At 36.8% G+C, this 26,325-nt stretch overlaps 1 protein-coding gene across 2 annotated transcripts in view; it reads left to right on the forward strand.

Moving 5' to 3' along the window:
* The window catches only part of LOC115230021 (RGM domain family member B), a 127,597-nt gene that overhangs the window by 58,925 nt on the left and 42,347 nt on the right, over positions 1-26,325 (forward strand). For both annotated transcript variants that reach the window (XM_029800264.2, XM_036500371.1), the window contains exon 3: positions 3,496-3,971. In XM_029800264.2, the coding sequence (XP_029656124.1) occupies positions 3,496-3,971 (476 nt within the window). The remainder of the gene's footprint in view (positions 1-3,495; positions 3,972-26,325) is intronic.

Here is a 26,325-nt window from a genome sequence, read left to right on the forward strand (position 1 = left end):
CCACAGAACCAGATCCAGTTTTGGCCAGGTTAGTAACAAAAGGGTTAAAGTCTTACTAATCTTGTGGCTGTTGTTGATGTTGGTATTTGTTTCAATATTTTTGCCTATACTAGTAGTCATTTGCTTGGCACATATTTAAATTCAATAGTTAGAATTGCAAAGTTAATTAGAATAATAATAATAATGATGATGATGACAATGAAGAAGAGATGAAGTTTAAGAATAGATGTAGAAAAAAAAAAAGAAAACCACCCTTATGAGACCAAAAAAAGAGAAAGCTTAATTAAATCCTAGAATTCTTAAAGATCTAAGGAAATTTGTAAGATCTGGTATGAAAGCTGGTGAAAGTCTTTGCTCGGTGAAATGTGTGTTATTTCTTTGAACATCTTTGTAGTCTTTTGGGGTTTTTTTTTTCTTCCTCTCTTTTTAATCCTTCTCTTACTTCATATTTTTTTTTCTGGTAGTCCCATACCAGCATGAAGTTTTAAAAACTTGGTTAACAATCTCTAGGAAGTTATTGTCAATTTGCTATTGACAGTATTATCGTGAACTATCTTATTACATGAAATTAGATTATAGATTTCTCGTGGCCATGTGAATCTAAACATACTAAAATGCACATGCACAAACATTGCATACTGCACTTTACATACATAGACACAAGCACATGAACACATTGGCTATAAGATAGTGTAAAATGGTTTTATATTCTTTTATGCTTTTATTTGTTTCAGTCATTTGACTGCAGCCAAGCTGGAGCAAACCTTGAGGGTTTTTTTTTTTTGTTTTTTTTTTGTCAAATCAACCCCCAAAACTTTTTTAAGCCTAGTACTTGTTCTGTTTCTTTCGCCGAACCACTAAGTTACAGGGACGTAAACACCCCAACACTGGTTGTCAGGCAGTGATGGCCACGCCTGCACCTATTTTGTGTATTCTTACAATAACAACTAGATCACAAGGTTAACCCTCTTGCCTCTCAGCATGGGGTTCTCAAACTGGTCTCTATATGGCCCATGGAGGTCCACCATATAAGGTTTTCTTTTTAAAATTGATATGCAATAAATAGCTTATACTTCTACAACACAAAATATTCTACTCTTTTTATGCCATTCCTAATATTTAATTATTAAAATATATATCTTTAATTATATAGGCTGTGTGGTAAAAAGCTTGCTTACCAACCACATGGTTCTGGGTTCAGTCCCACTGCGTGACACCTTGGGTAAGTGTCATCCACTATAGCCTCAGGCCAACCAAAGCCTTGTGTGTGGATTTGGTACATGGAAACTGAAAGGAGCCCATCATATATATGTTTGTGTGTCTGTGTTTGTCCCCCAACATCGCTTGACAACCAATGCTGATGTGTTTATGTCCCTCATAACTTAGCAGTTTGACTAAAGAGACCAATAGAAGAAGTACTAGGCTTACAAAGAATAAGTCTTGGGGTCGATTTGCTCGGCTAAAGGCAGTCCTCCAGCATGGCCACAGACAAATGACTGAAACAAGTAAAAGAGAGAGTAATCATTGGAAGGGTCCATAGATAAAAAAAAACAGTCAAGAACTACTGGTGAAGAGTTTATAACCAAGAGCTTATGGGAAGATCCTAGTTTATATACTGCAATTTCTAGTAATATTCATTTTACAGTAAATTTCAGAGAAAAACTGATCAAACTGAATGCAGTTAAAAATTTGCTAGCATTTGTGATTGGTGTGAGTAGACTAATAACACAAACACACACACACATAATCAGGTCGCTCTGTCTGGTGTAGGTTTGTTTATTCAAATTGTCATGTTTGTATATAGGTTAATGTAAACCTGATCACCATTTTAGTAGATGGTTGAATTTCTACACTTATTAGTAGTTATTCCCCTCTACACTCTGAGGGCGTTAAAAAAATATATGAACCATTTAAATTATAACCTATTTTCTTTCATTTTTGTTTTTAATTTATTTATTTAATCATTTGCTATTACTTTAAATTTAACCTGACACGAACTGATATTTGGAGAACAAGTTGTCAAAATAGCTATATAGATGTTGTGAGGTGGCGAAAACTAAATGATTTAAGTTTCCCTATTTCCTTAAAGTTTTTTGGGTTCAAACCAGTTATTGGCTCTGCTTCATCATATACAACTGCTCAATTTAAAAACATTTTTTATCATAATTTTAGGAAAGATCATTTTGTTAAACTTTTGCCTGTCTCTGTATCGGCTGTGATACGTAACTTTTTTCCCTTGGTGTCCATGCGTCATATCTGATACAATTAAAATTTGCTTTTCAACCTCCAGATAACTTGAGATTTATGAGAGGAAATATTTATATATTTATATTACTCAAAATGTATAAAACAAGGACTAACTAAAGACATGAAAACAAGCATGGACATTTGAAAGAAACTTACGAAAATCTAAGGGTTAGAAGCTGTTCTAAACAGTAAGCTAATAATTAATAATGGAAGCATTAGTCATTTTATTACAATTGTATCTTCAACATGTTTACTTTCCAAATTATCTGTAATTTATCTAATGTATTTATTTTTATTTCAAGTATATATATATGTGTGTGTGTTTATATATATGTGCATGTCTTTATGTACGTGTGTGTGTGTGTGTGTATATATATCAGTGGTGACACCTGGCTTAATTGTGAGACGATTACCTTAACCACTATCAGATCATGAGTCCAATTCCTGGCAAAGCAGTGTGTCCTTGAGCAAGACACTTTATTTCACATTGCTCTGGGCCACACAGCTGGCAAAAATGAGTAGTACCTATTTTTCAAAGGGCCATCCTTGACATTGCCTGTGTGTCTCTCTGAATCTCTCTGAGAACTATGTTAAGGGCACACGTATCTGCGGACTGCTCTGCCATTTGCAGATTAATTTCACAAGCAGGCTGTTCCATTGATCAGATTAACTGGAACCATCACCGTCTTAACCGACGGAGTGCCAGTTGATACCTGCATGAATGCAAAAGTGTGCAATGCATGCTTTTGATATAAAAATTAAATGCAAATAATAGATGCCACTTTTAATGTACATTGTTCATTTTTATGACAGACTGATACTCTATGTATCATACTGTTGAATTGCATAGCCTAGTGGTTAAGATGTTGTTCTAATGATTGTGAGGTAGTGGTTTCAATTCTTGGACTGGGCAATGCATTGCATCCTTGTGCAGAACACTTTTCATGTTGCTCCAGTCCACTCAGCCAGCAAAAATGAGTAATCCTCCAATAAACTGGCACTCTGTCCAGTGGGGAATATATCACAGAATCTAGGAAACCAGCATTATGAGCATGTGGCACAAGAGGAACCTTTGCCCTTCTTTATGATGTACTGTTTTATAATTATATTGCTTAGATTTTTAATATTACTTGCTTTAGCTAAATTAACTATTAGGAATTACCACCAGTATGTGCACGTGTATGCACACACACGCACATTTTGTGAGTATCTAATTGTATCTAATCTTGGATGTTCTTTTTTTTTCAGCTGGAGAATGTAAGGTGAACATGTGTCAAAAGCACTGGCCAGCTTACCATATAAGCAGAAACAAAGATTCCTCTAACACTGACTCTCACTCGTGCATTTCTCTGCGAACAACCTGGCATTGCATACACAAAGTGACACGCGGCTGTGCGGGGAGCCTAGAGTATTACACCGAAAAGTCGCGTGTGAAAAGCCAGATGGAACTGTACAAGTGTCCTTTTGAAGGAGATATTTACAACACAACCAATGCAATACAGAGGCCACCGGCACACCCACCAGACCCCGAGTGTATTTACAATGGGAAAGGGGCTTACAAACATTGTGGGTTGTTCGGTGATCCTCACCTACGGACGTTCGATCATAAGTGCCAAACTTGCAAGATTGAAGGGGCTTGGCCCTTAGTCAACAATAAACATCTAATTGTCATGGTAACAAATAAGCGAGTTGGTCTGGATAGTAGTGCTACAGCTACAAGCTTGGTAGGTTTCTAATTTCTGTCTTTATTTTTTGTTTCTTTTTTTTTTTTTCCATATAACAACACTGATAAATTAGTGCTGTTTCTTTTATTTAATTGTCCTTTCATCTTCTGGAGGTTTTTTTCCCCCACTACCAATTTCTGAAGGGAGATGAGTCTTTCATACTTTCTTCTGATACAAAAGTTTTTTTCTCATTTGACCAATTTTCAGTTCCTTCAACAATTTCTATTTTGTTTTTTAAGTTTTGAAAGCTTTGTGTTTGCCTATCATATATATATGTCTTTACAATTACACACACACACACATATATACTCATACACCCATAAATATAGACACATATGTTTACACAAGTACATATGTAAGGAATTATACACATATTTACATAATTGTATAGATTTTTACATACACGCAAGCATACACGATATATGCATACATAATTATACACTTACGCACACACACACACATGTATACACACAAACATACACACACATACGTATTTTCTTTTAACATGCCAATGATATGTGGGAATTTTATGGTTGGGTGTCTTGACTTTTTGATTGTAAGGAAATTACTAAAGTTCACAGGGACTTGAATATTTCCATTCTCAAGTTTCATTTAGTTTGGTCTTTCTGAAAATTGGAATTCCTCATCCACCAGGAAATATCTTTCATCAGCTTTATAAGCACACATGTACATAACTTCAGCTATTCCTTCTCCTTATTTCCAATGAGTTAAGGCTAGCTACCACAGTTGTTTACATTAACCTTCTGAAATTGTCTATATTTGAATATTCTTTTGAGGACTGTGGTTTTTGAAATGTCATCATTTGAATGTATAACGGCGCTGTTTGGCTTTTGTGGAATTCTCACATTAGAAATGCTTTTGAATTTAAGAATTACAACTGAAAAGAGTTGGAAATTGCACTCTGACAACTTGTATAAATATAGCTGTTTGTGGCTGAGACGAAGAAGAAATTGGTTTGGCTTACATAATCAAAAGAACATTTGAAATTAAAAACAAACTCTTCTCGGGTGGCCATCCATACTACAAAAGAAATATATCACTAAAAAGGGGGTGTTGTCTGTTCACTCACCAAGATCTTAAATGATAAAATTAAATACCTATTTTTATTTTTTTTACAAATAATTTTTTTTTTTGTGTTATTTTGAAATCTCCCCTTCAGTTAAAAGTTTAGAAAAAACGAAAAAATTAGAGGAATGTATAACTTTGTGTTTGTCTAGATGTAGCTGATGTAGGATTTAGATAACGGGATGAACTTATTGTTTTAGAATTACTATATGAATAATGAGATGTTGATGATGTAGAATTTGGTCTTTGCATCAATATTAAAGCTAAAAGAAACAAGAATCTACTCTTTTACTCTTTTACTTGTTTCAGTCATTTGACTGCGGCCATGCAATCGATCCCAGGACTTATTCTTTGTAAGCCTAGTACTTATTCTATCGGACCCTTTTGGCGAACCGCTAAGTTACAGGGACTTAAACACACCAACATCGGTCTTCAAGAAACACACACACACACACACACATATATATATATATATATATATATATATATATATATATACATATATATGACGGGCTTCTTTCAGTTTCTGTCTACCAAATCCACTCACAAGTCTTTGGGCGGCCCAAGGCTATAGTAGATGACACTTGCCCAAAGTGCCACGCAGTGGGACTGAACCTGGAACCATGTGGTTAGTAAGCAGGCTATTTACCACACAGCCACTCCTGCGCCTATAATTTCTCATTTTCATGTCTTTTTTTGTCTGAATTTTAGAATAGAATAAAAATACTGTACTAGTGTTAAAGAAAAAGAGCTGAAGAAAATATGAGTATGGGTTCAAATTTTGAAGTATTGAAATCCCCAGGAGCAAAATTTTTTATCCTAATCTGTGTCCTTTCATTATATTTTATTTGTATATATCGTCAGCAACTCTGAAAGTTCTAAAATTTAATGAAGATTTTTGAGTTTGTTGCATGGGATAGCTTTTAAAAAGCTTGAGCTAATATTGCTTTCAAGTTTTGACATGAGGCAAGTAATTTCAGAGGAGGGGTAGGTCAATCAGTTAACAACCCCAGTGCTCAACTGGAACTTACTTTATTGACCCCACCCCCAAAAGGACAAAAGGCAAAGTCAACCTCAGAAGAATTTGAATTCAAAATGTAAAAACAGACAAAATGTCACTAAGCATTTTGCTCATCATGGTAATTATTGTCAGCTCACCCACCTTAACTTGAGCTAATATTAAGATGGAAAAATTGAGGGTTATAGTAAGACTAGTAATAATTCTTTCTAGTATAGGCACAATTTGGAGGGCTAGGCTAGTCAATTACATTATTAATAATGGACAAAATACTACTAAAAATTTTTGCCAGCTTGCTATTTTAACCTTTAACATTCAGATTATCCTGTCATTGCAGTCCGTATTGATCCACATTATTTTCATTTAATCAAGCATTATCTCAATGTTTGAAGATTACAATGATGTAATTTTATATTTTTAGAATAACATTGTAGGGCAGGTGTGAGAGGCCAGATTTGACCAGTTTAAATGCTAAAAGTTTAATAGGACTAGTAATATTCATTTCTTACATTAGCTCAAGGCTACAGTTTTAAATTGATCCTAGTGTTTGACTTGATACACTGTTTCTTAGCTTCGAGTTCACCTTGATTTAACCATTTTGATATCAGTCCACTTGAGACCATCCATGATTCTATGATACAAACTTGATGTTTGAAATGATCTAAAGTCCAGCAAAATTTCATACTAATTTATGTTTCAAATACCAGCTTAATGATTAACCCATAAGAATTTAAACTGGCCAAATCCGGCCAAAATATTCCACCTGGTTATGTTCAAACTGGCTAGATCTGGCCTCTCGTACCAATCCTACAATGTCTTTCTAAAAACTAACAATCACATCATCGAAATCTCAAAGCTATGTGATAATGTATGGTTCACTCAAAACAATGCGAATAAATAAGTTTTCTATTTGACAGAATAATCTGAATGCTAAATGGTTATTTTATTAAATTTGTGACTATTTTCAAAATTAATTTAAATAAAAGGTATATATTTCATCAGCAATATGGTAGCAAGCGTTAAGCAAACCTCCAATCAAAGTTGGTTTAACCAATTACCATTCTTTCCTTTTGATCTTGTATATCACGAACCTCATTGTCCAATGTTCTTGACATTTGCAATTTGAGAGAGATATGGTTTAGCCAACTATCATTCTTTTTGATGTTGCATATCTAGGATCTCTTGTCATAAGCTCTTGAGATTTGTGATTTGAGAGAAACATGGCTGCTATTGCTAGCAGCATGAAGAACATCGTAGTTTCTTTCAATGGCTTATTAGTTACTTTCATCAACACTTGTGGAACTTTGGAACTGAGTATGTGAATAAACATAGATAATCATGCTAGGCCTTTTGTTTGGTACTCTACAAATTCTACCACATTTTGTATTAAGGGAATTGATAACAAATCAGGACCTGTGAAAATTTCACTTTATTAAGTTTCTTAATTATCTTCTTCGGATGCATAAATTGATAGCACTTCACAACCTCATTTCAACATGTTTGAATTATGTCTTCAATTTCATTGAAACTTAAGATGTTTAGCGTGTAAGGCAAACATACACAAATGCTGTGAAAAGTAGAATAATATATATAGAGATAATGACTATGTAACTTGTTAAGAAACCATGGGATAAAAAAAAAAAAAAAGGTGTCATAAAAAAATGTTATTAATACAATTAATGTAAACTAGAACTGGTTATTTATATTCAGGGTGTGATCCTAAGTAGTCAACAAAGCTAAGTTTTATTTCAGAAGGGCAAGTAAGAAGCCACTGTTAACCCCTTAACATTCAGATTAAATAGTATTATAATTCTTATTGATATTGTTGTAAATTTATCAGATATTACTCCTTTACTCTTTGACTGTGGCCAAGCCTAGTACTTAGTCTATTGGTTTCATTTTTGCCAAATCACAAAGTTACAGGGATGTAAACACACCAACATTGATTGTCAAGTAGTGATGGGATAGGGGGACAAATACAGACATGCATACAGATACATATATATATATATATACACATACACGATTGGTTTATTTCAGTTTCCATCTATCAAATTCACTCACAAGGTTTGGTCAGCCCAAGGCTATAGTAGAAGACACTTGCCCAAGGGGCCACACAGTGGGACTGAACCTGGTACTATGTGACTGGGAAGCAAGCTTCTTACCACACAGTCATACCTGTGCCTCTTGTATTTTTGAGATTTTGATGATGTGATTGTATATTTTTTGAATGACATTGTAAGGTAGGTGTAAGAGACCCAAACTGATTGGTTTGAGCATAAAATGGGTAAAATATTTTGGCCAGACTTGGCTGGCTTAAATACTAGAGTAAAAAACCATAAAACAATCAGCCTGCCTCTGTAAAATCTCAACAATAGTGGCATTATTGATGTAAGAACTAGTTCTTAAATAGACATATGGCCTAAAATTTTGGAAGGAAATAGTTGATTATTGGTGCTTTAATTTTATGGATCCCAGAATTATTAGCGAAGTTGATCTCTGCAGAATGTGTTTGAACCCAAAATTAGTAAAAAAAAAAAAAAAAATCTTAACTAAATGCCGCTGGAGTAATGTCTAATGAATTAGCAAAACCACTGCCTTGTTATAATGACTTCAAGCGAGTTTTTCAGGTGTGTGATTTGGTGATTTTAATTAAATATGTTGTATGACTGCTTCTTGTTATCTGGTATCCCTGGAAGTTAAAGCTAAATTATCTGGGGATCCTTCACCACCTTTCAATTCCAATGATTTCTATTGGGAAAGCTAAACTTACAGGTAAGTTTCTAGCAGACCTAGCTTGCTATCTCAAATGTTGATTCTTAATTAGAGCCACTCCACTTTAATTGTTGTTTAGTGTTACTTAGTCCTGTGCAAGCAGGTCTACGATTAAGGCAGTGATGTTTTCCTGCTTAAATGCATTAATTGGAAAGTACATGTACCTTGCTTCAATTATATAACTTAGGTTTTAAACATTGCATGCACATGATTAAGTATGCAGAGTTTCATCCACGCACACCACGTTTTCACTCTCCCTTTCTTTCTTATTCTCTCTCCCTCCCTATTTATGTAATGTGTATATATGTGTGCGGTGTGTGTCTATGTGTCTGCGGTGTTTGTATATGTGTGCTGTGTGTGTTTGTATATGTGTGTGTTTGTATATGTGTGTGCGTGTGTATATGTTTGTGCAGTGTGTGTATGTGTGGTGTGTGTACATATATGTCTGTATATATATATCTGTATGTATGTGTGTGTGTGTGTGTATAAATGCATATTACTGTACCAGTTATGTAATAGGATTTACTGATTTGACTATACACAAGATAGTTTTCTGTGTATTACCATACACACATGTTTGTATATGTGTGTGCGTGTGTATATGTTTGTGCAGTGTGTGTATGTGTGGTGTGTGTACATATATGTCTGTATATATATCTGTATGTGTGTGTATGTATGTGTGTGTGTGTATGTATGTGTGTGTGTATAAATGCATATTACTGTACCAGTTATGTAATAGGATTTACTGATTTGACTATACACAAGATAGTTTTCTGTGTATTACCATACATACATACATTCATCATATCCACTTCTCCATGCTCACAAGGGTTGGACGAAATTTGATGATGTAGATATTTTTTTTACAGCCAAATGCCCTTTATGTTGTCAACCCTTACCCGTTTACCATGTAAGGTAATATTTCTCTATGACCACACATGTCTTGGAAGATTGAAAATGAAAATGTTGCTTGCTTGACGGGGACACTCACTTACAGCTATCATGCAATGTTCAGGAAAGGAGACAGTAAAACACACACATAGATATATACCTTTTTTCCCTCTGATGAAGAGCCATGCCCGAAACGATGCAGCCACCCCCACCATCTTTTTTCCATCTTAAACTGTCAACCTTATACATATCATCATCATCATTTAGTGTCCACTTTCCATGCTAGCATGGGTTGGACGGTTCAACTGGGGTCTGTGAAGCCAGAAGGCTGCATCAGGCCCAGTCTGATCTGGCAGTGTTTCTACGGCTGGATGCCCTTCCTAACGCCAACCACTCCGTGAGTGTAGTGGGTGCTTTTTACGTGCCACCCGCACAGGTGCCAGACGGAGCTGGCAAACGGCCACGGACGGATGGTGCTTTTTACGTGCCACCGGCACGGGGGCCAGGCGAGGCTGGCATAATATATATATTATTATTAATTAGCAGCTGTAACAGTCACTCAAGGTCCAAGAGTTTCATTCGATGGCACTTACTAAACTTGATGGGTGCCATTGCATGAAACTCTTGGACCTTGAGTCACTTTGCTACATCTCGTGAATATTGATAAAAATATGCAGGAGTGGCTGTGTGATAGGAACCTTGCTTCCCAGTCACATGGTTCAATCCCACAACGTAGCACCTTGCGCAAGCCTCGGGCCGACCAAAGACTTGAATGGATTTGGCAAATGGAAACTGAAAGAAGCCCGTCGTTTACATATGTGTGCGTGTGTTTGTGTCTGCCTGTCCCCCCACCCCACCCCACCCCACCCCACCGTCACTTGACAACCGCTGTTAGTATGTTTACGTCCCGTGACCTAGCGGTTCGGCAAAAGAGAACGATAGAATAAGTACTACGCTTAACAAAGGGTAAGTCCTGGCGTCGATTCGTTCGACTAAAAGTAGTGCTCCAGCATGGCCGCAGTCAAATGCGTAACAAGTAAAAGAATAAAAGAAAGAATGCTGTTATTTTTTTAGTTCTAGTTTTTCCTGTTTGCACCACACACACACACACACACACGTTTTTGTTTAATAAGAGACTAGACGCTCCAAGCCAGCACATCCATTGAGAGTATTAACGAGTGTGCGTGAAGAGGAAGCATGCATCTGCGTCTTCTCTCGCATAATATATTTGGATAATAAGACCAAGGCAGACTGTAGCGTAGGGCATAAAGAAGCATTGTGATTTGCATTGCATCCGAATGAAATATAGTCACTTCATCGGATTTCTTTGTACAGATATTAAAATATTTTCGAAATGAGCCAGCTCTGTCATTATTAAAGCAACTGTAATTGTTGCTGACGTTACTGCCGATGTTGTTGTACATGCAGAATTTCACTGGCGGTGTATGGGGGTTTGAAAATAAAATTGCTTTCACAAAAATTTATTGTATTTTAGCTTTGATTGGAAAGACGATAAAAACCACTAACCGTAACCAACTGGAGGACACCATTGTCCATTTTCTACTTCTATTTATTATTATTATTATTTTTTTTTTTAGAGTATGGTGTAATTTGACGGAAACTGGCTGCTATTTCTAGCTGGTCTCTGTTATGCCGTGTTGTGTGTGGTGTACTTGCTTTAAAGCATTCGCTCTATCCTGCCAAATTCTGTATTATCAATTGAATTAGTAGGGTTTGAGTATGAAGACACTCAATCTAATAAGTCGTGTATATAATGCACACTAACACACACACACACAATCTCAAATATATTTCAGTTCCAGAAATATGATTTTAATTAGATTGTGTTTGAAACGTGTGTGTTTGTGTACGTTTATTTATTTATACGGTGTCTGTCAGTTTTATCATATCCTGTTATATATTACATATATTCACGTAGATATGCTGATACGCCCGCATACATTACATATGCATACATAACATTACATATAAATCTATTTATTTATAGACGGGACTCTTTTTACTAATTTGAGTGTGGCAATATTCATATTAATAAATACACATATACACGCGTAGCCGTCTGTTTAGTATATATACTTAGTAAAATATTTGTGTGTGTAAATATGTGTGCATTTGGATATATGTGTGACTTGTGTGTTTGTGTAATTTATTTGTTTTGAGTTTTATAGTTTTTTGTTTTTTGTTTTTTGTTTTTGGCAGAATTGATGGTTCTGTGTGTGGGTGTATATATCTGTTCATAATTTGTAAGTGTATGTATGTATATATGTGTTGTAGAATTGATGTTTCTGTGTGTATTTGTGTGTACATATTTGTAACGTGTGTGTGTGTGTGTGAGTGAGTTCATCAGTCTGGTGTATTTATTTCATTTTTTTTTTATTTACTTCTTTATTGTTCTAGAAAATCCTTGTCTCCATTTCCATTGGCAAATAACTCTAATCAAATTTGGACAGTTCGGGATGGGGGAAAATACAAATATAAATACAAAAACAAAACAAAAGATACTGAACAAGAGAAATAGGAAAGCAAACAGAACAATGATATGGTGTGAGATGGGGGTTGAGAACACAACAAACTTGCCGCTTTCTATGTATCACCGCCATTTTACCTCGATAACATGGTTATAATGGACCTTGTTTGGGGGTCTGCTGCCAGGCAAGGCCGGAAGAAAATGGGTGGGGCGCGAGCGTGGCTTTGTGGTAAAGAAACCCGCTTTGCAATAAGGTAGTTTCGGGTTCAGTCCTAGTACATGGAACCTTAAGCAAGTGTCTTCTACCAGTCTTGGGTTGATCACTATGCTTTGTGAGTGTATTTGGCCAACAGGAAACTGCATGAACCTGGTTTAGATGTGTATACTAATACATCTGTTTGTTGTCTACACCCTGTCTTTTATTTATTTTATCGTGAATTCTCCGTGTGTGTGTGTGTGTATATATATATATATATATATATATATATATATCTCGAAACACACACACACACACACACACAAGAATTTTTTGCGTAATGAGATAAAAAAAAACCAAGGCTGTGTAGATATTAGAACATCTATAGATAGGTCTTATAGCTGTTTCCAGGATATTTATTAATTATATCCCTTCATCGGAGACGGTGTGAGAGGATGATTAAGTCATAATTAGTTTAGATGTGATACAAAATGAAGAGTGAGGTGGAGGAAAGAAAACAGATGCAAGATATGTACGGATATTGAAGTTACAAATCCATTTTTTAGACAGAATGGTATATATGTAATATTCCAATACCCTATGAGTAAAGTCCAAAAGTCCATACATATAAATTTTTAAAAATAAACGAAGGAAAAACTACAACGTGAGGACGTGGTACTTGCAAAGTATTAGCAGACGCTAAGGGAAGGAAAGAAAGGGTGTATTACGTTTCGGGCAAAGCTTTTCTCCTGGAACAGGAAACAGAGGAAAATCCAAGACAAAGGATCGCCAATGATCCACATGTAGTTACATTTTGAAAATTTGTGTGTGTGAAAGAGAGAGAGAGCATATATACGTGTGTACATATATAAAATATTGTATATCTATGTGTATTTCTGTTTCTAACCCCTTACCGCTTGATAACCGGTATTGGTTTGTTTACATGACTGTAACTTAGCGATTCGGCAAAAGATAACAATAGAACAAGTACCGGACTTAACAAATTCTGTTTCACTAATCATACACCAGCAGATGGCTGCTAATGTTAATGTGCAGTTATTTAATAAATTTTTGTTCGAATAAAACCAGTCAGAGTGGATGCCCTTGAAACAAGTGGCAGGAGACTCTATGTGGTCAATTGACATACTGGAAATATAAACCAAGTTTCCTTCAAATCGTATTCTGCCACTTCAAAATAAGGATGAGACTTTAATCAACATAACCCTAAACAGTTGGCTTTTCAGATACTAATTAACATATATTATTCGTTACAACATCGGATAAAATACTGTAGTATTCGTTTCTCTATTTATCTAAAGCATCTTCCTTTCTAACACTCTCTCTCTTTCTCTCTCTCTCTCACACACACAACACAGCACTGTCATTCCTTTCTCTTAGAAAAAGATAAATCGACAATAAGAAAAGGGGATATGTGACTCAGCATTATGTAAATATATTACAAAGTATTTTATTAAACAAAGGATGTATCTAAAGATATCTCTCTCTTTTTTTTTTTTTTTTTTTTTAAGTGGCCAGAATGATTCACTCCGTCGCAATACGGCTGGGTATTTTTTTTTCTTTGCTTCAATACTCGGTCTTAAATTAAATTGCTTCGTCAGATGAGTGAAACAAGAATGCATGTGTATTACCGGTTTGAATCATAGGATTGTGAGTATGATAGCGCACCTAATTCCTGGGTATCAAATATATATATATATATACTTAATATATATTACTCTATCTCCGGTATTCGAGTACTATTTTTTCCACCTTGTTTCGCATGTATGTGCTTACTCTGGTAATTTATATACACACACACAACGGTGGTGCCCAAGCATGACCACAGCTTTAAAGCTGAAACATTTTAAAGATTTCATAAATATTTATATATAAAATCTTTAAAATGTTTCAGTCATTTGACTGCAGCCATGCTGGAGTACCACTTTGATGGGTTTTAGTCGAACAAATCGACCCCAGGACTTATTCTTTGTAAGCCTAGTTACTTATTCTATCGGCCTCCTTTGCCGAACTGTTAAAGTTATGGGAAAATAAGCACACCAACATCGGTTGTCAAGCGATGATGGGGGTGACAAACACATACAGAAACACTTATACACACACGACGGGTTTCTTTCAATCTCCGGCTACCAAATCGGTCTGAGGCTGTAGTAAAAGACGCGTGCCCAAGGTTTCACGCAGTAGGACCGAACCCGGAACCATGTGGTTGGAAACCAAGCTTCCTACCACACAATCACGCCAAACCCATTCTGTATAGGAACCTTTTCCCTGTCGTGTGTGATTCACGTGTAATGCATAGTACTTATTCCTTTGGTTTCCATGCATCATATATGATACTTTTGTGGGGGTGGACCCAATGTAGCGGGAGGAAATTAGAGGCAAGTGAGCCCTTCTAAATAATGTTATTACGCCTTTGTCTTCTGGAAATGTATTCCCTTCTGATCTTGTGCGCTCCCTTCGAAAAATACCTAGAACTGCGAATACTTTTCTAGTTGTTTTCAACCATCGCAATAACTTGGGACTTGTTAAAAGGAAAGCTTTATACTACTCAGAACGTATAAAAACAAGCAGTCATCTAAGGCATACTTATGAAAATGCTTTGATCAGGTAAAAGGGAGGTTGAGATAAAATCGACTTCAATAGAACTCTGGACGTAACTAAATACAAGGATTTTTTTGTCCGCAGCCCTATCCGTTCTGACCAATATGTGTGTGCGTGTGCGCGCGCACGTGTATGGTGAAGAAAACCTATATAAGGAATGCCCCTACAAAGTTTTTGTTAGTTTGGAATGTTGTGCGCGCGCACTCATATCCTTTCCCTCTCCCTCCCTCCCTCCCTCCCTCTCTCTCACACACACACAAACACAAATGTATACACGCACTGTTGCTGCTGTCTTCACCTGCAATGATTTGATACCTCTATCTACAAAAGACAGACACAAAAGGACTAGTGATGTAGCTAATAACACCTATTGAAATCAAAGGGCTTGAGGTGAACGAGTACATTTCAATCCTCATCCCGCACGCGCGCGTGTGTACGCTGATGTCTGAATGCGATGCCCCCCTGTTGCAGCATATAGAATGCGTAAGGGCGCTCGTATATTATTATTATTACTATTTTGGAGGCAGTGAGCTAGCAGAATCTTTAGCGCGCTAGACGAAATGCTTAGCGGTATTTCTGGGTTCACATTGCGCTGAGGTTAGCTTTGCCTTTCATCCTTTTAGGGTCGATAAAATAAGTACCAGTTCTATACTGAAGTTCATGTAATCGATGCGCCCTCTCCCCTAAAATGGCTGCCCTTGTGGAAAAATTATTATTATGGACGCAGGCATACATCAAGTAAAAGATAGAATATATGCATACATGTAGGTGTATAACAGATACGGTAGTAACAACATACTACCTGTTGCATATTTGAAATTTTTGTGTGTGTGTATGTGCTCTCAGTCACGCTCCCGCCCCCATACACACACACAGAAAGAGTAGCTTGTTCTCCTTTCATTGTGATACTGTAGTAATGGGGATGCAATAATCTCGGCACTTTGCTCTTTCTCACACACACACATGCGCGCGCGCAAACACATTAAATAATGTGTATGTCTAAGAGAGCGAGATGGTGGGGTGAGACTACTCAGGGTCCTAAAACTGGAATCGGTAATTTTCAGAGCTTGCTTACGCCTGGTTCAACTGTCCAAAGAGTTCTAAGCGTTTGACTGTGTATGGCAGGACAGTAGGCTATCTATCCTGGGGTGCCTGTATCCGTCCGTAGCAGTCAACCTTATGCGAGATAGAGAGATGATAAGGATTAAATAAATCGTACGGAGTAGTGATTGAAGGCCGTATGGTAAGGTATAATATAAGTATGTAGTGAAATAAATCGGGACGAGACGAACGTTCATGAGTTCAACTGACCTCAGTTGCCCTCATTTGTTTACAGGTTTACGTTATTGTTAAATGGACTTTTGAATCACCCTTTATGTACTAACCATAATTGGTAGCTACTACCTTGTATCCTGTTCCGCAGTCGTTATTGTAGCTGGATTTAAGGAAAACCTGACTTGATGATTGCCCCTAGGTTCTCACGGATACATAAGAATGGTTCCCACAAATTTTCTTTTTGTCCTTTTATATTTTAGCCTTTTATTCTTACATTCAAATTTATGAACGCCTCCCTAGATAATACGCCTTTTTTCTTCTTCACAAATATCAGTCTACCTTGCAACAATCCTAGTTTCACTTTTGAAGTTACTCTTTTATCTTCTTGCTCATTTCAATCATTGGACTGCGACCATATTAGGCGCTTTTTTTCTTCCTGTTTGTTTTTTAGGGTTATAACGCGTTGGGCAACTATCCATTACTTACAGATTTACGAGAAAACATTCAAGCGGAAACAGTCGTGTTTTTAATTTTTAATTTTTTCATTCATTTATTTTATTCGTTCAGTAGCAAATGTCTATCCAGAAGTAACGTGTCCTTTAATGCAAGGTGGTACGGTTGTGACTTTAGTGAGATTTGGGTTCTATTTCTGGCAGATACATTGACTACTTAGACGTTTCCGCTGCTACTTAGTATATCCAGGAAAAGTGAAGTTAACTTGAGATGAATTTGAACTCAAAACGTAAAGAGACGTAACTCCAAACCATGAGTATTTCATCCAACTCTCTTTTGATTTGTTGTTGGCCAAAATCCCTTGCTGTATTTAGTAATGGCTTTTTTGCGTTCCGAGTTCAAATCTTGCCATGGTCCAGCTTTGCTTTTTCCACTATAAAACTATTCTGCAAACACTTATTTGGTCTCCAAGCATTACATAATCAACCAACACCGGCAGTCAAGCGGTGTAGGGCCAAAAACAGTCTCTCTCTCTCTCTCTCTCACACACACACACACACACACACACACACACACATATATATATATAATATATATATATATATATATATATATATATATATATATATATAAATTGATATGACTAGCTTCCACACAGTTTCATCCTGCCAAATTCATTCAGAATGTATTGGTTGACTTGCTGCTATACTAGACACTTGCCCACGATGCCATGCTGTGGGACCGAACCCACGTGGTTGCAAAGCGAGATTCTTAACTACACATCCATAACAGCGCCTATATGTATTAAGTTTTAAAAATGAAATCCGCTTTTGATAGGAGAGTTCTTACGTTAGAAAACAAAATTAGATAGATAGATCTGTGACGAACAGTGGATTCAAAAACAATAGAAGTCAAATGGATATACACAGTTAATATATTAGTTTGACACTCGGTGAAAGTTTTAGATTGAAAATTTAAGATAAAAGCATAACGTTTCGGGCATTGCTCTTCGTCGGATAGTTAAAGTCCGGAGAAGGTAAAGTGGAAATAGAAACGGATATGTAGCCGAAAAGCACGTTGGTGGCTACATGACACACACACACACACATACACATATATATATATATATATATATATATATATATATGACAGGGTGCTGAAAAGTTCCTGGCTTTGGGGAAAAGAAAATACAGGAGGATAATTTATGATTTTATTCAACATATTCCCCTCTCAGATTCACACACCTATGGGAGTAGCCCTTCAGTTTTCTAAGCTCTGTAAAAGAACTCGGAAGGTTGGGCTTCCAACTAGGCCTTTCGCGATACCCTTAAAGCCAGGAACTTTTTATCACCCCCTCGTATAATGACTGCGAAGAGAATATTTTGCGGTATGTATCTAGGTTTCTTTGCATTCTGCGTTCAAATCCCGCTGATGACGATTTTTGCATTCGTCCTTCGGAAAACCCAGTCTCAGAGTTTTGTTATGTCGTTCGTGTGCCCAGGTAAGATCCAGTGTGTGTGTGAGATTTTGAAAATATGTTTGCGACATGTGTGAGTCAACGTTAATATGTATGCGTTACTATAAGCGCAGATCTGTGTGTGTTGATTGTGTAAGTCTGTATGTATGTGTGTATATACGTGTTTACTTATTGCCTTAATACCTACCGGCTTAATAATTAATTTTATGGTATTATGCAGATGAATTAGCGCCGTCCCGTTTTATTTATTGGGGATTATCTGCTTAATTATATACACATCTATGTGCTTTATGCATGCTGTGAAATCGGCTTTTCTCTCTCTTTCACTCTCTTTCTCTCTCTGCCAGCCATTTTGTTTCGATTGTTGCACTAAGTATCACATTGTTGTCATATCTGGGACTCTTAATATGTATGTGTGTGTGTGTGTGTGGAGATTAAAAGAGGTGTGCAATTTGGCTGCAGGGATTATCGTCTGTCAAGAATGAGTGTCTTTCTGTAACCGACCGACCAACCGCTCAACCTGCCCTCTTTCCGCTTCTCTCCGTCTCTCTCTCTCTCACTCTCTCTCTCTCTCTCTCTCTCTCTCTCTCTCTCTCCGCGCACCTTGTCTTCGTCGACTCTCTATAAAGGACCCATGACGTGGTCGCCCCATCTGCCAGAAATGCCAGCTAAATTGCACTATACCGTATTAAAGAAACATCGGATAGTAATAGTTCTAAATACGTTGCCTGAAATCAAAGACGGAAACGGTCGTGGCTGGAATGCCTTTGATCATAACTCTAAGTGGATGGCTTGCAAGGCCCTCTTAACAGCAGTATAGGACTCCGAGTAAAGGAATGTGCTTGCGTCTCTACAACGTGCATAAATTAGTTATGGGCCTCCTAGATATCACTGATGGCTAGATAATACTGGCTCTTATTGTTTAATCTGAGGTCAGCCCCGATGAAACAGACCTAAATTCAAAGACGGCTCAACCAAGAACTTGGTCAAATTTATTTTTCTGACACGCTCTTTATTATTATTTTTAAAGACATTCAAAGTGTAGGATGAGGGAGATTTAGGTATTATTTCCAGCAAATGACGTAACTTTGTTGGTTTGTTTTGTAGCTAAGTCTTCAGAGCATCTCAGATCGAAACAAACTAATGAGCACAGGCATTCTAGAAATGACCATCCCATGTTACTATACACTGCCTGTATATCTCTTTCTATATAAACGGCAGTTTGTCTGTGTGTGTTTCTGTGTGTCTGTTTGCTTTCAACCGATTCTGATGAAACTTGACACACACATAGCCCAATGTCATAATTCAAAACTAACGCAGCGAAAATTTTGAAAAGTTCCCCCAGTTCTGAAAAAGATCGATAAATTCGACATGGGGTCGACAATCAGAAACACAAACCACAGATGGTCTAGGAGACGCAACTCGACCTTTTTAACTATCAAAAAAAATTTACCATCATTTTTTCCCCATTTTTTTGCTATTTTTTGGCTATAACTCTCTAAAAATGCTTTATAGTTATTTCCCTTACAAACCCGAGCAACGCCGGGCGATACTGCTAGTTCTTTATATAATCTGCGTTGCACATGTTCATTTGATCTTAGATCGTCTGTCTGTTCTATTGGATTGAAACTAAACTATCTTATATATAAACAGCCTGTTAAATGCATTAGTATTTGTATATGGTTGTGGTTTTGAAAGGAAGTATTTTTGATCCTGGTGTTGCTTAGGATTTCTGTATTATAAAACTAAATTTTGTTTTTTTAAGAGATTAAAGCACACAGCTCATACAGAAATACGCACAAACATACTCATTCTGTTAGATTTACACATACATTCAGTCGATATCTCGACCACACACACAATCATGTAGTCACTACACAATCACTATAATAATAATAATCTTTTCTAGTAAAGGCACAAGGCTTAAAATTTTAGGGGAGGGGACTAGTGTTTCACTGGTACTTATCGACTCCGAAACGATGAAAGTCAAAGTCGACCTTGGTTTCAGATTTTGCCACAAGGGCAGCAATTTAGAGTAGGGGCGGAGATGAGTCAATTACATAGACCTCAGTGCTCAACTGCTATTTAATTTGTCGACCTTGAAAGGACGAAAAGCAAAGCATTTCGCCCGGCGTGCTAATGATTCTGCCAACCCGCCTAATAATCATTTTTATTTTAGACACAAGGCCTGAAATTTTTTTTTTGGGGGGGGGGAAGGAGGTAGTCGATTACTTCGACCCCCATGTTACAGTGGATGTTTCAGCGTAATCCCTTTTCAATGGCCATTTTTTTTTATGCGATTGGCTTTTGATGAAGGAGAGAGTTTAACACTCCTGGCCTCTTTTGAGTTTCTTGCCGTGATATAGATTCATGGTTCATCTGGGACACACGCACACATTTCGGTATTAGTAGACGACGTCATTTATTGACACAACTTTACCTCATGATATAAAGAGGCTAGGTGAATGACGTTATTTATTAATACCGAAAGATTGCCCCCACCCCGACACACACACACTCACATGTGTGTGTATGTTGTGAACTGCATCTCTGTAGCTGTTTCAGTTTCCTGATTGATGCTGAGCAAACATTCGCCTTGCTCGAAACAAGTGGCCGTTTTATAAGAATATGTATGTATGTACGCACGCATGCATGCATGTGTGCGCTCATACACAGTATAGTAATACGGAATCACTATACAAACTGGAAAGGATTCTTAGAGGAAAAACCAGAGAGCAAGCGGTAACAATATAATAAAAAAAAAAATGAAAAAACTTTCCATATATGGGCTGGGTGAATGACAGGATCTGTAGAGCATCACACAAAATAGTTTATGATATTCGGTTACGTCTCGAGTTCAAATTCCACTCGGGTCAACTTTTCTGGGATCGATAAGATAATTACGAAGATTAGTCAAAACAGCTGGGAATGATGTAGAAGGTAGGATTAAACTGCTGTCTGGCTGTTTGGCAGCCGGATATTGACGATTGGCCTTTATCACTGTTGCTTAGCCTTTGGTTAGTTCCATTAGTAAACCCATGATGAAACGGGATCTTCTCAATTGATATCTATCTTCCACTTGTTTCAATCTTTGGACTGCGTCTTAGAGTAGTTTAATCGAAGACATCGACCCCAGTACTTATTCTGTCGAATCTTTTTACCGAACCGCTGAATTGCGGGGATGTAAGCAAACCAACAGTAAAATACACGTATGTGTGTATACATGGTTTGTGCTCAGAGCCCACAGATTGCTTGGAGATCCATGACAAGAGACTATTACCTTTCATCTTTTACTTATTTCAGTCATTAGACTGTGGTCATGCTGGGGCACCGCCTTGACTCTGTAGTCGAATGAAACGATCTCAGTATTTCTTTAAGACTGGTACATATTATGTCGGTTCTTTTGCAGAACCGCTAAGTTACCGAGACGTAAACACACCGACGCCATGTATCAAGCTGTGGTTGGGACGGGAACACATACACATACACGACGGGCTTCTTTTCAGTTTCTGTCTACTGAATCCACTCACGAGGCTTTCGTCGACTCCGGGCTACAGTAGAAGACACATGCCCTAGGGTGCCGCGCAGTGAAGCTGAAGTCACAATGTTGAGAAGCAAGCTTCTTACCACACAGCCACGCCTGTGCCCTGTCAACACTTTTTTTAAGGCACATATTTGTATCCGTGACTACATTTTTGTAATGTCTTTTTTCTTTGTTTTTTTTTTTTCTCTTTTTTCTCCTCTCTTCTATACCTACTTCCCCAGCGCTACAGTGTAGAGAACTGTTAAAGGAATGGAAACCTGCTTAACGTATTAGTGTAACAGCAGAGGAAATAGTAGAGTAACCTACTTTAAAGTTGAAGAAAGGAAGAATGAATCGAGTGTGGAATACACACAAGTATGTGTGTGTGTGTGTATATATATATTTATATATAGTTTCAGTCATTTGACTGCGGCCATGCTGGAGCGCCGCCTTTTGCCGAATAAATGGATCCCAGGACTTATTCTTTTTAAGCCTAGTACTTATTCTATCGTTTTTTTTTTTGCCGAACCACTACTTTACGGAGTCGTAAACACACCAACATCGGTGGATGGGTGGGGGAAAACACAAACATACACACAAACACACATACGTACGAGTGGCTTCTTTCAGTTTCCGTCTACCAAATCCATTCACAAGGCTTTGGTCGATCCAAGGCTATAGTAGAAGACACTTGCCCAAGGTGCCACGCAGTGGGACTGAACCCAGAACCATGTGGTTGGTAAGCAAGCTACTTAACACAGCCACTCCTACACATATACACATACATTCATATATATATAACATATACACACACATCATACGTGTATATATATTATATATATACATATACACACACATTCATACGTGTAATATTATGATATATATAGATATATATATACACATATATATATATATATATATATATATTGATATATAATTGACACATATATAGATATATATATAATATTACACATATATATATATATATATATAGTATATATATATATATACACATATATATACTTATATATACATCACAATATATATATAGTATATATATCAGTATACACATTCATGTGTTTATATATATATCATCATCATCATCATTTACGTCCCGCTTTCCATGCTAGCATGGGTTGGACTATATAATATATATATATATATATATATATATATTATATATATATATACATACATACACATGTTTTATATATATATATACTTCATTATATATATATGCGTACACACTTACGTATATATAAGAGGAAAATTCCCTTTACAGACTTTTCTGACTGGATTAGAAACTTAAAAACTTAGCTTCAAAAATATAAAACAAGATACCCGAAGAGTGGGAGATGAATAATTCTTTTTTACCGCTCCTATATTGTTTAGTGTACTCATCGCGTGCGTGCGTGTATACTTGGGTGTGTGTGTGTGTGTAGTTTTATTAAAATAAAATATATATACTCGTTTTGAGTTCCATCTATCCTGTTTGTACCAACAAATCATTCGCTCTTTCTCTCCATATATATATATATATATATATATATATATATATATATATATATATATATATATACGACGGGCTTCTTTCAGTTTCCGGCTACCAAATCCACTCAATAGGCTTTGGTCACACCTAGGCAAAGACACTTGCCCGTAGTTGGTAACCAAGCTACTTACCACACAGCCACTACTACATGTATATAATATATATATATGTATGTATGTGTGTGTACTTGCATGTGCGTTTTCCCTGGCCAGTCTGTCTGTCCGGATGTTTTATTGTCCTCTGTTACGTTTTTGTTCCATTATTTTATGTGTATATATATATATATATATTATTTGTATACTTGTGTGCATATAGTTTGTATGCCTGTGTGTGTATATACATACTCACACACACACACATATATATACACACATATAGATACACACACATATATATATATATATATACACACATACACACACACACACACACACACACACACACACACACACACACACACACATATATATATATATATATATATATATATATATATATATTATATATATATATATAGCCATTTCTTCGATATAACTCGACAAAATCAAAATATTTGACAACATTTCGGGTATTTCCATAACAGTTGCAGCCTGTATGTGTATATACTTACTTATATGCATGTGTGTATATGCCTATGTATATATATATTAATCAGAGGACAATATTTTTTTTCTCCCGAACTATTTACTCCGCATTGAAATTATATTATGAATTGTATGCCTGTATATATATACTCACGCACACCGTCCCTCCGTGTATCTGTTTTTTACATTTAGTCAAAGTAAAGAAGAAAAAGCTTGAAAATAAACGAAAGGTTTAGTGGAAGAAGTAAGAGAGGACACGGTGCTTGTGTGACCGCTTGAACTCTCACCGGTCAGGCTCTGAATGAGATTAAAAGTAAACAATGATATATATATAAATGCTAACGTGTAGGTTTATTTGTCTTGCTCCTCTCTCTCCCTCTCTCTCATCCACCCTTTATAAACATACTACCCGTTACTCTGCTCTGCTAAAAGAAACATCCAGTTTCTAGATCAATTTGTCTACTGGGTACTGGTCGCTCCACTACCTTGTTTTAACTTGTATATGTTGAAAAGGGAAAGATAGATAGATGGTAAGGGGTTTTGAAGGTCAGGTCTGTTTGGAACAGTCTAATGATCAAAGAAAGACTGGCTAATTTGGACCCTAGCATCTTTATATTTTTTTTCTTTCGTGCGAGAATCTCGGGGCCATATTATATAGTGAATTACTTTTTCTAAAATAGGACGTGTGAAAATTGGCTGCTATTTCTAGCAGGTCGTACGACCACATTAAGATTTCCTCTGTTGGTGGTAGTCGTGCTTAGTAAGCTTGTACATGGCGTTACTAGTGTTATTGTCAGGAAATAGCTTAACGTTTACATGTAGTTCACAGCCATACACATCCACAGCAATGTTTACAATTTATACACGTAGTCTTCACAACCGTCTGCGTGTTGTGTGTGTGTGTGTGTGTGTGTGTGTGTAGATATACATATATGTATGTAGTTGTTCGGTTATGACCGGTCAGGAAGTTACCATTGGTTTCACGTGTATGATTGCTCTTAGCAATATAGGCGATTCATCAGACCTACGGGGCCGGAGGTGCATAATCTCTTAACTATATTTATGTATATATAAATACTTACATTCGTGTGTGTATTTACAACTATGTATCAAGTTGAAAGCAGGAAAAGTATATTCATACAGTCACACTAAATATAGCTTCCATCCTCTCCACCATATATATATATATATATATATCAGCACATTGTTTAATGCGTGTATATACGCACACATTCCTTTGCCATCAAACATATATTTACTCGTTAATAAGATCTGATTACATACATATATATTTATGTGTACAGTTCGTGAGTTTTGTATTTACAGCAATGTTGAAGAAGAAAAAAAGTAACACCGCATGCAATTGAATTTAGTTTATTTATACGAAACTTTGGTTTCTCTCCGTTACTACTCTGGGGTTTTGCTTTTCTTCCCCCTAAAGCAAATAGCTTGCTCCCTCTCGCTCTGTTATCCTTCTTTTATAGTATGCGTGCGTGTGTGTTGGTCGGCGATGAGGATTGAGCTGTTTTATCTACTAAATTTAAACCATAAGTGGCATTCTACAGACATGTACAATCCATCTGACAGGGCTTCTTTGCACTGGCAAGTTATGGGTTGACTCGAGGATATGCAAAATAACATTTGCTCACGATCCCACACAGGGGATCGAACCCAGGACATTTGTTGTGAGGCGAATTTTTTTCTTAACTAATTGACTGTTTTATGTCTCTATCTCTCTCTCTCTCTCTCTCTCTCTCTCTCATACACATTCCGTCGCGCACGCACGCACCTCGCTGGCTCCTTCTCACATCTTCGCCTTTCTCTCTTTCTGCACATACCCTCCTTTCCTCTTGTTTTACATATTTTGCAAGCTGACATCCACCTCATATTTTTTTTTTTACCCTTTTTCTCATTCACCCCTCTATCATTTTTCTTTCTCTCTCACTCTTCTCACTCTTTCTCCACTTCCTCCTCCCTCTTCGTCTGCAGTTTCTAATCAAAGGTCACACAGCCAGGGCAGTTCGTATGATCCTTAGACGAGCTGCAAAGATCAACCAAACTCTAATCCTCCCTCCCTACCGCAATCGTTCTCTTTTCGTTTAAACTCGAAAGTGAGGGAGAGGTTGTTTTTTTTTCTCTGTCCCTGATGATGATGTTGCTGTTACTACTACTGCTGCTGCTAGTGTTAGCGGAGCAGTAGTTTTTTGTTTTGTTTGTTTTCCTTTTCTTTTGACCCCCCCCCTTTCTCCGTCGTTCTGTGGCGTCAGGCGATCTATATATATATATATATATATATATATATATATATATATATTATTTAGTTGGAGTTGTGTATGATGAAGCTAGTGGCATTTCATACTTCGCCTCTATGCTTGTTGAGTGGCATGTGTGTATGTTCGATGGTAGGGGCATATATACAT

This window comes from Octopus sinensis, linkage group LG2 (genome assembly GCF_006345805.1).
Source record: "Octopus sinensis linkage group LG2, ASM634580v1, whole genome shotgun sequence".
NCBI lineage: Eukaryota > Metazoa > Mollusca > Cephalopoda > Octopoda > Octopodidae > Octopus > Octopus sinensis.